A 15733-nucleotide genomic window follows, 5' to 3' on the forward strand; every position below is an offset into this window, starting at 1 on the left:
GTTTTTCTTTTCATTGTATAAAGAGGTCTCTGTTTCTGTGTTTGTCATCCGTTAGATGGTCATGGTGTGTTAGATGGAGGATCAGCAGCGGGCATTTGGTTGTCTGTGTCTGACCTACAGCCTTACACAAACTACAGTTTCTGGATCAGAGGATGTAACACACAGGGGTGTGTTGAAAGCCTGCCACTCATTGTCACTACACCCCCAGCAGGTACGCGCTCTCTGGGAACCTCAGCACATTACCAAACAGAGTGAATGGAAATTTAATGCAAATCTTTGAAGAGATCTTATGTCTGTTGTTCGATTCTATTAATAAATTCACTCTGATTGTTTTGAATTTGTATCATATCAAATGCTAAAAAGCATAAAGAGATGCTATAGAAAACTGTTAGAAAATGCATGCAGGACGACACAGATTGCACAAAAGATGAATGTTTATTCAGAAGTGTAATCTAAGAAAAGCACACTAATCTGTAAATATGAAGTTAGCTGTCCTGCTAAAAGCACTGAATTCACCCTTTTCTCCTCCTATGTTTTAGTCAGGAAACAACAAAAGACAGGCTTAGGAAAGTTCTGCTGTTCAAGTTCAAAACAAAGGCATAAGAAAGTATAAATTTTAAATACAAGACGTTTCCTCTCTTTCCATCTCTCTTTTTACCTCTGTGCCTCTGGCATCTCTTTAGACTTCTTTAAGGCAAACTGTCTTGATGCGTCCTTGTTTCACGAAAGAACAGAGAGAAGATAGCCGAGCAAGAGACAGAAGAGCAGAGTAGGAGGAGAGCAGAGAGAAAGAAGTGAACATAAAAGTGCATAGTTTAAAACGATTAGTGACACCTCTGATATTGTACCTGCTAACACAGCATGAGGAAGACACAGGCTCAACTCTGTGCGTGCGTGCGTGTGTGTGGAATTTTTGTGTTGTGTGCAGATTTGTGTGTGTATGTGAGTGAGAAGGCAAGAAACACATCTCTTAATGAATTAAAGGAGGACATTTAAGGAATGAACATTCATCTGCATGTGGATCTCTCTTGAAAAGACAGAGTACCAAATGGAACACATTAGAAATATCAAATACTTCTTTTGCTGTAAAACATGTTAAAACCTGAACAAAGATACAGTACATTTAAAGGCATTACGCTTGCAAAGCGGCAGTAATTCTTTATCTACAAGTTCAGCATCATTTGAGGTACAAATTAAATCTGAAGTCCAATTTCTTAAAAGGAGAAAATAAGTAAAAATGTTGTATATCTAAAGGTAAAGTCAACTCTTTTTTCTGTTTTTTTTTTATCTCTTAAGTAGATTTTAAATAATGCTTTTGTAATTGGTGGCCCGTGTTTTTTCTCTGCCTTTTTGCAGTTTAATTTGCATTAAAAGTATCATTAATGCTGGTCAGCTGCAGCTAGTTGTGTTTTTCCACATTTTTTGTGTTCATGAGTGATCCGTCTTTGCAATTGGACTTTCGCAGTAAGACGTCTTCAGCAATCAGTCCTGTTGCAGCAGAAGAGTTATATTTGATTGGAGGGTCACTTTCTGCATCAGAGAGCCCTCATATCACACAGTCAGCAGTGATCAAACTCTGGTTGTCTTAATTACTGATCTTTTCTCATTCTTACTTTTTTGTTGTTGATGTTGTTGTTGTGTTGGTACACAAAAATCCTATTTCATCTTCCAAAAACTGTTTTTTTTTAGCCCCAGATGGATTGTCACCTGTGACTTTAGTCAGTGCAACCAACACCAGCCTAAACGTATCGTGGTCTGCACCTGTCAACTCCAACGCGCCCGGCCCACTCCTGTACAGCTTGCACATGAGAGCCTCTCCACAGAGCTCAATTATAAGGTAACAGAACCTGAAATTCTGAAACCGATGACTGAGTAAACAAATATGGACACATACTTTAAACTTAGGAAGGAAATTATTAATTTATTAATATTAATAGCTAGCTAAAATTAACTAAGCACTAGGTATGTTCATGCCCCCTTTGCCATGTGGTGCTTTTAGGTGAATTTGTGTCAATATTTTACAAGAGATGAACAGTATAAGCTAAAACTTAGTGATACATTCTTAAACACAATTGTTTAAAAAAAAATGTGTGACTTAAACACAGTAAGTAGAGAATTTGGTATATGTTTTCACTGGCCACTTTAATGGGGCTAGATTGCTTCTATTGGATTTTATCGCCTCTTGCCTTCAAAACAGCATTAGTTTTTCATAAAATTTATTGAACAAATTGCAGGAAAAATGCCTCATGAGAGTTTGGTTCATGTTGGTCAGATAGCATCACACAGTTGTTGCCGATGTGTCAATTGCAATTTCATGATATCACTTCTATTCCACCATATCCCATCCCCAAATTGCTCTATAACTACAAATCTGTTGGCTCTGCAGGGTGTTAGAGTAGAACGAGTTTGTTCAAGAACCTAATTTGAGATAAGTTGATCTTTGTTTCATGATGGATTAATATATGATTTATTAAATGCCGCAATTTATCACGGCATTTAATAAACAAAATGGAATCCTCGATAAAATGCGCAATTCCACTGAATTAGCCGATATCACATTTCCGGTCACCTAAATCCCATTTTGTTCCCATTATGATTCTTTGTTTGAACTCAAGTCATCTTCATCACATCTAGCTGCCTAAATGATTCAAATTACTGCAATGTGATTGGCTAATTAGTTCATAGAGTCAACGAGCAATTTGTCCAAAATAGCTGGTAAGTGTAAATAACTATCAATATTCCAGTAACTGAGTATTTTCTGTTGAACTTGGTTTCCCACTCTAAGTTACAGGCATCACACAAGACTCTTTCAAATGCAGGTCACATAATTCTTTCTAAAATTTAAGTATATACATATGCATGGACACAAAAAGAGGTACGTTATGCACCAAAGCAGAGTATGACACATCAATATAACAGACTGTTAGAACAACAAGGAGAACTAAGAGACAAAAAAAGAAGGAAATTGCAAGGGGAAGAGTGAGGTCGAGAAATTGGGACAGAATAAAGAGAGAGAAGGTGTGAATCTGATATGTATTCATTACATGCTTCCTGACAACAAATTGCAATTTAATCCAAGAAGAGGAGGCTCTCATTCTGTGGTAATAAATAAATGACTAGCTACATGTATTATATATCAGACAGTCATGCCCTCCTCCTCCTCTTCTGCTATGGAAATCTCATTGTTACCTGATTTATTCATTCATTCATTCATTCCTTTCATCCATCTGATGGTAAATGGTCAACGGTGTCTCATTTATGACAGTTTTCTTTTACTTTGTCATACATTCTTTTGTGTGACTGTACTATGCGGGATCAGATATGCAGTCTCTTGTGCTGCTCTGTGTGAAGTGGTTATTTAAATCATAACATTTTAAATTTTGCACAAAACATAAACAATTTAGACGGTATTAAACTAAATTATGCTGGACAAATAAGAATCCTAGACCTAACCTTGAGCTCAATATCACCAATAAGATTTTAAGAAGTGAAGCATAAGTCACACTATTCTAAAGTCTGTTTTGTAATTTTGTATCCAATAAGGCAAGCTCTTAACTATTAACCTGTTGGCTTGAGTTTAACAAATGTGCTTCATCAGACCACTAATGCAGCCCAGTCAGAGCATTACATTTTATTGGCCGTATCATGCTAGTGTTAAAATGAAAATTAAGGAATAATATCATTGTTTATGTTGTTTTGCTTGCTAAAATCAGAAAATGTTAAAAATCGAACTTGTTTAACATCATTTCACTTTAAGTAGATCTAAACTGCATATTAGTAAATGTGTTGTTTGTGTCTGTCCGTTTTTAGGCTTTTGGAAAATGCAACAGACACTCACTCCTATTATGTAGAGTGTTTGTCACCTTTCACAAACTACCTGTTCAGAGTGGTGGTTTCACATATTCATGGGCAGACGGCGGGGCCGTGGGCAACGCTACGCACAGCAGAAGACCGTAAGTACTGATGCACAAATGTATAGGGGTAAAATGTTGTGCAATTATTTTGCAGTTACAGATCCAGCTGAAGTACAATGAGCTTTGCAAAAACAAGTGTTATAAAAATAAGAAAACGAAAGTTTGTTTGTATGATGGGAAGCATAATTGTGTATGTGTTGGGGACAAACACACTGTATTGGTGTTCTTATGTGGGTCATCTTAAGACAGTGGTTGCTAGAAATAGCTTTTGTTCAATGTTTAATGCGCTAACATCGGTCCTGACAAGCTTAGAAGTGGACTCAGCAAATGGTTGATAGAATAAACACCAAGTCTGACAAATTAGAGCATGTGGCCAGTTTACTAATAATAAAACAGTCCAAAGTTGTGTCTAGCTTCCCTTAAGTTAATCTGAGGTTGTGACTGCAGGAAGAAAACATAAAAGGGAAGGAGGTTTTAGAAACATGGGCAAAGGCTGGATTGGGTGAAACACACTGACAGGGTTAGATTTGCATACAGTAAGGTGTGTCTCTGTGTGTGAGTGACCTAGCCAGTGTCATTGTGGGCTAATTGCTGTAATAGAATCATATTAGCCACTGGAACAGCCTCCTCAGTGCAAAGTTATAAATTAATTAGCACCATGATATTATCACATGCATTATCATTAAGCAGCTGAGTTTTGCATACATTTATAAGTGCTTAGCCACACTCAAAAATGCATACAAAGCACTTGCATGTTTTTGCATGTAGCTACACATTTACGTGAGCACTAGTGCATCTTCTTACATTGCATTGCATACGCATTCCCACTCACACACACAATTGTAAGCATTTAGGATGCATTAAATTACAGTTCTGTGCTTTTGTCATTTTGTTGTGCAGAATTAATTTCCCTCCAGCAAACACACAGATATGCATGCATATCAACAGACCCACAAACACATTTATATTCACACTAACTCTGAAGCATATGGAGTACCTGTCAGATACTTAAATATGCCACTACTTGAGCCAGGGTCATAATATCAGCCACACTGCTTGTCAGACTTAGACAGGAATGTCTGGTGGCCTTGTGCAATGCCAAATCTCCCATATACAGGCACAAGAATATAACCATTAAAGGAACAGTGACGCTGCTCAGATTAATTGTTAATTGGCACAAAGTTACAATATCTCCTTATTATAATGAACTTTGTCCTGGAAGTACAGGACTACCATACTAAATGTATCAGTTTCTCAGCAGTCCTCACAGAATGTTAACAATATATTACATTAAGATTTATGAAAGCTCTGGTTATTTGGATAAAGAAAAAGTGCAACATTTTAAAACGCCTCAAGAAAAAATGCCTTTGTTGTAGCCAGACTTTGTCATGTAAAATAATTTAAAAGTTGCCGGATCAGGATGACTGAGAAGAAGGTAAACAAGTAAAAACAGGTTCTGTATGGTGTGATTCTTCTTATACAGACTGATACTAAAAGTATTTTGCAAAATTTATCAACTGGTAAGTTGTTTTCCAATCAGAATAGCTGTTTGATATTGTATGATCCTTAGCAAATTACCCTAATATATTTATTTTTTATATAGCAAAGTTCTTTTTAGTCTCGAAACAGGTAGGTAATAAAAGTAATTGTGTAACATAATGACTTTTTGTTTAAAAAGGTTTAAAATTTTAACACATTTAATTTGCACACTGTCTTTATATGATCTGAGAAATATCTACAATTTTATGTCATACTGGCTGAAAAATCTGTTTGAGCAATCCTACTGTATCTTTTATTTTCTCTACCTTTTCTTACTTTTTCCCCTGTTTCACAAGAAAGTTTTGTTTCTTTTTACAAAAGTAAAAGACATGTAGGATAAAAAATAGGGTAAAAAAGAGCTAAAAATCTAGATGAAAAGGGGTAATATGAGGAACAGAAGAAGAAAGAGGAAAAGAAGAAAAGAGTGGACTAATGACAGAACAGAGGGAGAGAGAGAGACCCGTGCTCCTTCCTTCCTTTTTATCATTCCATTAAAGTTTTATATCCATCTTTTTAATGTAATTTGGTCCCTATGAATTCCTGTCGCTGCAGAACAGACAGACGGCTCCTGTGAACATAAACTCTAGCCGTGTTGGACAGCTCCCTTTCCTCTGTCTACTCCCATGTTCACACCAGCTAAGTGATCTAAGAGTGTGTGTCTGTGTGTGTAAATGTGCGCCTGTGCACGCACTGGAAGAGAGGTGCGTATTTCAGAGTGCTATGAAGAATATGAATAAAGAGTAAGAATAAAGCACCACTTGAACAAAATGATCCTAGCAAAGCTGTCTTAGAAAGTGAAAATGTGAGTGTATGTGTGTGTAAGAACATTAAATAACATTAAAAACATGAAAGAATAATCCCTCATCACCCAAACTAAACCGCAGCGTGGTGAGATAGAGGAGCAGTGCAGGTGAAAGACTCTACAGAGACGAGGTTAGAGGTAACGGCAGAACACAAAGAATTCATGTTATTTAATTAATTACTTCCTGCATTAATAAAACATTCCCCTGTCTTTTTTCCTCGTGTTTTAGTCAGTTATTCCCTGAGGAATAATGTATTTAAAAATCATAACCCTACATTTTACCTATTTAAAGAAGTGTGAATGTAATTAGTAACAAGTTATGTCTATATTATATAGATAAAAAAAAACATAAAATATTTTTTATCCTAAATATTTGAATTGAAAAACACACACCACTCCTAATATTTGCTGGGATTCTTTGAAGAAAGTTGCTTCAGAAACAAGTACTTTATTTATGAGGATGGCATCATGTATGTCTCTTTTCTGTTTAACACACTTTAAATATCACAAATGAGCAGAGATCAATTAAGCAACATCAAGAAAAGCTCACCAGGAAAAGTGTATCACTTTTTATTTTTTTTTCTTTGACTTTTTTTTGTGACTACATTATGTCATTTTTTTTCCTATATCAAAGTGTGGTAGGTGATTTTATTTATCTGGTCCTTAAAGGGATAGTTCCATGTAAGTAGACTAAGGTTGATGAGCAAAAACCTGGTTGTTGCAGCTCATTGCAGGCTGTTTTTGCCGTTGAGTTGTTTGCGCTCATCTCTTTTGCTTAGGCTTAAAACATAAAGCACATTTCTCTCTGTTTTTATGAACTGTAGGTTTAAGCAGACGATAGTGACCATTTTATTTGTTGGTTGACCTGGATTTCACAACTTTTTTTAAAGTAGTCAGATGCTTTACCTTCATCTGAGACTGAGCACAGGTGAAAAAAAGCATGATTGAGTATATTGTCTACTTGCGTTCTCCTCTTTTTTAATCTCCCTCTTCTGAGTCTTTCTAAAAACCTTTATCCTTATTTCACATTCTATCTACATTTCCTTAAGAACCTTAAGCTATATTAGTCTCCATCTCAGGGGTAATTTCCTGTTGTTTCCAACAACAGGAAATTACCTTTAAAACCTTAACATCTCTTTTTTAGCCTCACCTATGCCATATAACACTTTGTTGTTATTATTTGAGGCTTATTTATAGATATTTAATTACAATTAAATGAATATGTACATATTATTGAAAAGTTCATTAATTCAATTCATATGGTGAAACCCATTATAAACAATAATTATCCACAGACTGAAAAAAAATGTTAATCCAACAGTGAAAAGTATGTTTAGTATTTGCTTAGATTGGTATTTTCAAAAGGTACTTTCAATAATTTGAACACCTATTCTATTTATTTAAGATTCTAATGGGACCCACAATAATGAGAAATCAGATCAATTGAACTGATTTACCTCTTAACTGAATAAATACAAAAATGGTGTTTAAAATAGACTAAATTCAGTAAGGTTTTGTTTTTAAATGTAGTAGATAAATGGCGTCTAAATTTAACACCAATTAACATTATTTAATAAATGTTAGTAGGTAATGGGAGGTAATAACACTATTATTACCACTATAAACCATATAGTTTAAGTAGAACAAGTGTAGCTTTAGAATGTAAATAATAAATAACTGAGAAAATAAGAACTGAAAGAAAAATATATTGCTTATTCTAACATCAATGTAAAATTATACTTGGTAGAAAAGCCTTTTTATGACATGCAGCAAATTTTAAACAACCCTCAACGTGTTTTTTCTTCAGAAGTGGAGTCTGGCGCATTGAGTGTACATAGAGGCCATGCTGTTTAATGTGAAACTTATCTCTTTATGATAGAACTGTAAACTGTAACAAAGAACTTTGCAACATAAAGATCAATTAGGAGCAAATAATCAGATGAAAGAACAGACTGACACTTTTTTAGAAGATAGCTTAGAATTTGAAATTCTAGATCAATAAATTTCTAAAACATATTACACATATTTTAGAAATGGGTGCTAGTGGGTCACTTAAAATGATTGGCAAGATGGGTGGTTTTTTGGGGTATATAGTTTTTCTGACTAAGCATCTTTGCATTCACAAAGATCAGGTAATGATGTAGATCATTTAGAAAAAACGAACCACTTCCTTGTTTTAGTTCTAAAGGCTACACCTTGCTTTTTTCTTTCTACGCTTTGTTTAGGTCAAAAGGTTACATATATAGAATTAATTAGATCATCCTAAATCATTAATGCCTGTGAAGGACATTAAGGGAGTTGATGGATTGACATTTTTAACTATTAAGGCAGTGGTAGTTACTTAAAGGCTCATGTGAGTCTCATATAGTCGGGATATGCCAGCTTATGACCTTGGTCATACCTCATCCTCTTTCTGACCGCCTCTTCAGAGAATCCTAAAGCCGCGGTGACTTTAAATAATCTGCAGCAAAGTAAAGATATGAAATGCAATGTAAATTCCTCCCGTATTACTTGTCACGTTTTGACACCTTGTTGTAAGTATCTTGATAACAGTAAAGCTCAGCATTTGTTCTCATTATGACTCCTAGGAGCCTTGAATCACCTTCAAAAGCCCAGTCACCCCCTCACACACACACACACACACACACACACACGCACACACACACACATGCTTGTGACCCTGTGCGGAGCTAAAAATAATACCCTTCTTCTTTTCTCTCACATGGACACGCATAGATATACACACCTAAACATATGCAGACTGTTAAATACACACATGTAAGTATGCACAAGAATGAACGAGGAGATACACTTACAAATACACACATACACACACATATTCTCCCTCACCTCCTCCCCCTCTCCAAGCCCTTGTCAGTTGATTGTGTTATTACTATGCTAACCAAATCCTTATAAATGTGATTTAAGGCTTGGCGGCCCAGCAATCCTGTTTTAGCCTTCTGCTACTGTGTTTTGTTTTTTTTACTGGAGAGAGGAGGAGTAAAGGAGGGCGGTGCAGATGTAGGAATGAAGGGAAAGGAGTAGAGAAAGGAGACAAGAAGGCAAAGAGACTAGAGAGATTCAAAAAGAGTAAGAATGTATGGGACATTTGGACATTTCAGGATGATGGATAAAAAAAACAAAGGAGGTGAGAATGAGAGCATAGCAAGTCCCAAAAATTAGACGGAGGTAATGCAATCCAAAACTTGCTTCCTTCTTTCCAGAAACCAGTAAAGCATTCGCCTCCACCTTCCACTCCACCTCTCCCAGCTTCTCCCCTTCAAAAAATAAAAAAAGCATCAAGTGCATCTTAAATGAACATTTCAATTGAAAAACTTAACAGCCCTTCAAATTGCAGAATTTTACACGCGTCAGTAAAGCCTAAATAACACTCAACACTTGGAGAGAAAGGAGACGGTGAGGAGGCAGGAGAGAGGGAGGGGATAGTGGATAGGGGCAACAACAGGGGCTATTCTGAGTGGCTGAGGGGAACTGGATCAAGGTGACTTAAATCAATGATGTTTTAAAATCGCTTAGCATTTTCCGTTAGTCTCCTCAGTTTTTTTTGCATGTCTGTAAGGAATCTTAATTGGACCACACTACAAAAACTGTCCTAAATAAATACATTGTCTGATTAAACATTCAACATACAGGCAGGAACTCGGCCATCCACAACAATATGCAAGCATGCAGGGAAGCACTCTGGCATGGACATGCAGAGAAAGGGAGATGGGCTACTTGGTTATTCGTTGGGTTCAGTGGACCTTTGGTGGTAATTGAATCAGTGTGAGTGCTGAGTAGAGCTAGCATAAAAACCTGTTAACCTAAAAGGTCAGCTTCCTGCATTGTTTATGTAGTTGGAGACCAGAGAGAGGGAGAAAGAGAGACCCGATACAAAGTACAAATGGGAGACAGAGAACGGGATAAAATGGGAGAAGTAGTAAGAGGAGGACAAAGGATGATTGTATAAGAACGAAAGCTTGAAATAAAAAAAAGTTTTATCTTAAACATTGCATGTGATGTGGTTATGTTAAAGCTGCTGAAATCTTACTGAAATATGATTTGTAAGCAAAAACAGTTCTACCAAAATGATCATTTTACCAATGCAATCTAACCTCAGTAAATAACTAAATTAAACATATTTTAATTTTAAGCTTCTTAATCTTCCTGTTAAAATTATGTGTATGTGTTGTCTTGTTCCTTGTATGTTTCATGTGGTCTGGTTGTTGTTACTGTTGGTTCTTGTGAGTGTTTAAAGCATCCTTGTGTCGACATTATTGCCTTGACGTTACACATTATCATTTTCTGCATTCAAAATACAAGTTACACATGTTTTTTTTTTAAGTGGAATGAAAACAGGAACTTAATGTGTTCTTAATATTTTGCCGTGTTTGGAGCTTCAAATCTCAAGGCATTAGTTAGCACCTTAGTCTGTTGGTACTCAGCCCCATGAATCAATTGATAATGTAGCAAAAGTGCACACTGTTTACTGTCTAGTTGCAGAGATGCAGGCATGCACATAGACATGTCTGTGTCATGCATGTATGCCTAATCTCAAATGAATTTATGCTCTCATACAATTGCTAATCTCATTTCACTCAATTCCTTTCTGCCTATCCCTCACAAACACATGCACACACACACACACATATCACCATCTGGGAAAGCCGTTAGCGGTTAGCGGTAGCACTTAGCGGCGCAGCACGCTCCCTCAGTCCGCTCAGTCACCTTGATCTGCTTGCCCTTCACACAGCACCATTACTGCTATACTGCATCTCTGTGGGTGTGGGCATGTGAGTTAATGTGTGAGTTAGGAATAGTGTGTGTCGCTGTGTATGTCCATTATAGAGCAGTACAGTGGGATGTAAATGCCAGGGAGGAGGAGGATGTGGGATTACCTTCAAACAGGCTTCCATGAAGTGAAATTTCCTTTCCTGGTCTCGTGTTCATTTTTACCCTGGCACAGTCATGTGATGGTCATGTGACTTTTTGTCCATGAGTTTCTGATGTGCTTCTCTGCCTCTTTCTAAAAGGATTATTTTCTTTTTAACTTAGAAGAGTTTAAACCACAGTCTCACTCACTGAAACTGGCATAAGCAGCGTAGGACGGTTACTGGTGTCAAGGTGCAGCGAAGGTTTTTACATTTCTTGCCCTACAGTTGAAATACAGAACCAGAGAAACTGAGTGACCAGAGTTTTCTCTAGTTCTATGAAGCTGCTTCTGGATACTGCTGGTCAGCTGACCTAAAGATAGGTACTATATTTTTCCTGCTTGCTTACAAGAATGACAAATTATGCTAACGGTGGAAACGAAAGCAGCAGCACCTCAGGTTTGCTGCTTTTAGAAATGTTCAATTCCATGCTGGCAAAACTTAATTTTGTAAAAAATAAATAAATAAATAAAAAAAAGAAAGAAAGAAAGAAAGAAAGAAAGCCACTAAAACCTGAGTAATTTATTGGGGGGGGGGGGGGTGGGGGGTTTTTTTGTGTGGATGTCTTGATTGTGGATCAACAATATTTCCTGTAGTTTAGTCAGCCTAGCCTCAAATTGTAACTACCACAAAACTTTAAATCCCACTTGTTTATTGACTTAGTGACAGAAAGTGAAAAAATGTGAATTTGCATAGTAATTCCTTGAACATTGATTTCAAAATTACCTTTTGGTGTTTTTTGTTATGTTGCTGTCTTATATTATAACTCTTTTGAAATAATCTTGCTTTTCACTTTTCTCTCTTGCTTTTTAAAATAATATTTTATGTTGTCCTTGTTTATTTTTTTCTACAGGTCCAGGCCCCGTAGATTCACCGGCCGTTATGGGACTTCAGTCGCGGAGTGCATTAATTACCTGGGATCCTCCTGCACAAACAAATGGCGTCATAACAAATTATACACTTTATCTTTACTCAGGTTCCATCACTTCTTCAGATCATGACCCTGATTCAGTCCCCAGCACCAGATCGACCTACACCTCAAATTTGTCCTCTAAGCCAAGTGTCTTGCCCAACTTTGATGGAACACGTCAACATTCAGATTTCAACTTCCTGACATGGTCAGATCCTAGCAGACCTAAAGGCTCAAGCCTCAACTCTACGTCTTCTGCAGGTTATGATAACAAGTTCAGCACAACTAAAAAAAATACACACAGCATCATTTTCTCCACCTCAAGGCCTGGTACTGATGAAAATAATCAAATGGACTCATCTGGTGAGATCACTGAAAGTCACGACTACAATATTGTCCTATTCAAACCGACTGAGCCCAAAACCAGCAGTGTAGAAACAAACCTCTCACTTTCAGCCCCAAATTCCACTTTGAGCAGCTTCAATCCTGATAATTTCATCACACAAGACCCATTCATCTTCTCCAGTTTTGTAGCCGACGCATCAAGATCTACTCCTCTGTCTGTCACAGTTCCTGGAAATACCACCAGTTACACTTTCCTCAATCTGCATCCCTACCAAATGTTCAGCCTCCAGGTACTAAATGGGTTACTATAGAAGAGAGCACTGTGCTTTATAAAAGTCAAAACATAGCTGTAGATGTAATAAACATTTTTTTTCTTCCTTTTTCATGCGGATTTTTCCAGTAACACATATTAAAATGTTTTCATAGTGGTAGAATAATCATGTACAATTGGACGAACTTGATAAACTATGTTACACATACATATTTTTCTTTTTTCCCAATAGTAGAGGAAACTAGAACGACAGTTGAGGATAATTGTTAACTAATTTCTGATAAAGTGTTATGTAAAAAGTTTAACACTGTGACGTTACAGAGCCATTTTCCATCGTCCAGGTAAAAGCATGCACCAGCGCTGGTTGCTCGGTGTCCGGGGCGTCTCAGTACTTCCAGACCCTCCCAGCTCCATCTGAAGGAGTTCCTGCACCTCACCTTTACTCTGACACACCAACATCTGTTCTCTTGTCCTGGGGTGCCCCAGAAAGAAGCAATGGACCACTAGAACGGTAAGAAACTGTCACCTAGACTTCAGTCCGTCTTTCAGATTTCATTTATTATTTCGTGAGATTCTGAATTTTGTTTGCTGTAGCTGGGAGATTGAGCGCAGAGTTGCCGGAACCAAGCAAGCCTCCACAGTAGGCCGCCTTCTGCCAGTTTCTCCCCCTCTTTCATTCCTCGACTCCTCATCAGCTCTTAGTCCTTGGACGGCCTACCAGTATCGACTTGTGCTCCACAATCAGGCTGGAAAGGCTGCAGGTAAGACTGTAATAACTTTGTTATTGTTTTCAGTCTGAGATGTTTCATATTTACACCTCCTTTATGTTTGAAACACTGTTCTTAAGCTGCATATCTGTATACATGCAGGGCCTTGGGTCAGTGTCAAAACCAGACCTTCTCGTCCAGCTGGACTGAGTCCCCCAGGAGTAAAAGTTCTTGGATCAGAGTCACTTCAAGTGAGGATTTTCTTACTTTCTTTCTTCTTCTTTTTAAATGCCGACATGCCCACTTACCTGGGTATTTATGAACATACTTATTCATTAGATTGTAGTTTTATTTCAGTAAGAAAGTCACTGATACAGGACAGTTTTACCTCACAAGGAATTTCGCAGATTTAAATCCCTGAGTAGTCTGGCGACTTTTACCGTGTTTATATTTACTTAAACCAAAGAAATGATAAAGTAGAGCTTCATTGAGAATCTCCTCAGTCACTGTTGGATTGACTGAGTAAAAAAGACAAAGCAATGTCACACAGATTCTTCTGTCTTTCCCTTTTCGGATTTAATGAGAGAGAGGAGCGTTCAACTCAAGGTCCCCTTCAGAAATGGGAGGGGCTGTGACCCTGTCTGTAGCAGCTTCCTTCCTGTCGGCCATTTTGAAGGAGTGACTGGAGTGGATTTTCACCAGTGGCTAATCTCTCATGAAGGCCTTTCTTTGAAAGCTACTGAAACAATATCACATGCATACACACACACACACACACACACACACACACACACACACACACACACACACACACACACACACACACACAAAGATGCACACACACTTGCACTCACAGCCCTACACTAATGCTAACTGCAGAAAAATGCTAATGCCTGTCATCATTTCAGAACCGCCCCTGTCATTGCTGCAGCAGCTCAGCTTTAAGGGTCACAGGTCTAAGAAGAAAAGCGTTCCTTCCTGGTTGTTGCTAATTGGGCAGACAGGAAGCCGCTTCCTGGTTATCAACTGACCTTGACAACACGTTGGAGGATTTTGAATATCTTCCTAACAAATAATATATACATGGTTTATTCTTCTCCCCTAAAAAAAACAGACTTTGAGGGTATAAAGGAAAGGTCCATTGAAACCATCACAGATGATAGATTAGAGACTTATACAGTGATTTAGAAAAACTTAAAGTGTAATTAGAACTATCTGACAAAGTTATACATGGTGGAAAAATGTACAGGCTTCTGGTATTTAAACAAAATCCTCATCAAAGATAAGTAAAAAGTATTAAATGCATCCATTTAGTTTCATGTGTTTACATTGTTTTAACTAACCAAATGAGCTGCATATCTTAAATTTTTGAAAGTATTAAACATATTTTGTTTGCTAAAATTGATAACAAAAAGTACCATTTGAATATTTTCACTTTTCTTCAGGTTTTTGTGCTGAAGCAGTCCAAAGTCCTATAATGTAATGATAATAGACATTATTGTAGAGCTACATTATGAAAGCAGAGCTAATATGAACAGATTACGAACCTTAAACAGCCTAGTCCAGGCTAATAAACCACTCTAATAATCAAGCGCATCCTTTCAAAGTAAAATACACGAAGCAGCTTGTCACCTGTCAAACCACTCATGATAGGTAGTTTACATTCTTATTTTCACTTCTTATTAAATTAGATAAAGGTCTATAAACACTTTTCAAAAACAGAGTTACATTTTTTCTGTTTTTACAGCCCTAGTTTAAGGCAATAAGTTGTAGTTTGTGTTTGACATAATTTTCTAGGAATGTTTTTTGCTTGATCGAAATAGTTTTATAACCACTACATTTGGCTTTGGTTTATAAATGGCAACAATTTCACAAATTGATATTACAATTTATAAATGTTCACTAAATAAAAGCGTAAATGTACGAACACACATTTCCCCAAAAGCTGCTTTCTCAGTGCAACCATTGTCGGTTCTTTCCTGCCTTGCATTTTTGCAAATAGCCACACACACACATACACATACACACACACACACACACACACACACACACACACACACACACACACACACACACACACACACACACACATATATACTGGACTGGCCTCAGCCCCAGTACTCTATGTCAGGGTCTCTGGTGTCTTCACCATCACCAGATTACATCAAGCTATTCAATCTGTAAATGACTTCCACCACAGAGCACACTCAACACGCACTTTGGGAAATGAGCTACCTAACTCAAAATGACCCCCCCCCCCCCCCCCCGCTCGCGGGTTTTTCGCTCTTTGTGTGTGGGTGTTTTTTTTTGTTTT

General features: G+C 37.3%; 1 protein-coding gene across 3 annotated transcripts in view; it reads left to right on the top strand.

Moving 5' to 3' along the window:
* Positions 1 to 15733, top strand: part of ush2a (Usher syndrome 2A (autosomal recessive, mild)) — a 211267-nt gene that overhangs the window by 104111 nt on the left and 91423 nt on the right. For all 3 annotated transcript variants that reach the window (XM_015037369.1, XM_015037367.1, XM_015037370.1), the window contains exons 47-53: positions 56 to 211; positions 1690 to 1837; positions 3811 to 3953; positions 12040 to 12731; positions 13054 to 13223; positions 13307 to 13473; positions 13582 to 13670. In XM_015037369.1, coding sequence (XP_014892855.1) covers positions 56 to 211; positions 1690 to 1837; positions 3811 to 3953; positions 12040 to 12731; positions 13054 to 13223; positions 13307 to 13473; positions 13582 to 13670 — 1565 coding nt within the window. The remainder of the gene's footprint in view (positions 1 to 55; positions 212 to 1689; positions 1838 to 3810; positions 3954 to 12039; positions 12732 to 13053; positions 13224 to 13306; positions 13474 to 13581; positions 13671 to 15733) is intronic.

The sequence above is a fragment of the Poecilia latipinna genome, unplaced genomic scaffold (assembly GCF_001443285.1).
Source record: "Poecilia latipinna isolate Pla-1442-1.1 unplaced genomic scaffold, P_latipinna-1.0 Scaffold402, whole genome shotgun sequence".
Taxonomy (NCBI): Eukaryota; Metazoa; Chordata; class Actinopteri; order Cyprinodontiformes; family Poeciliidae; genus Poecilia; species Poecilia latipinna.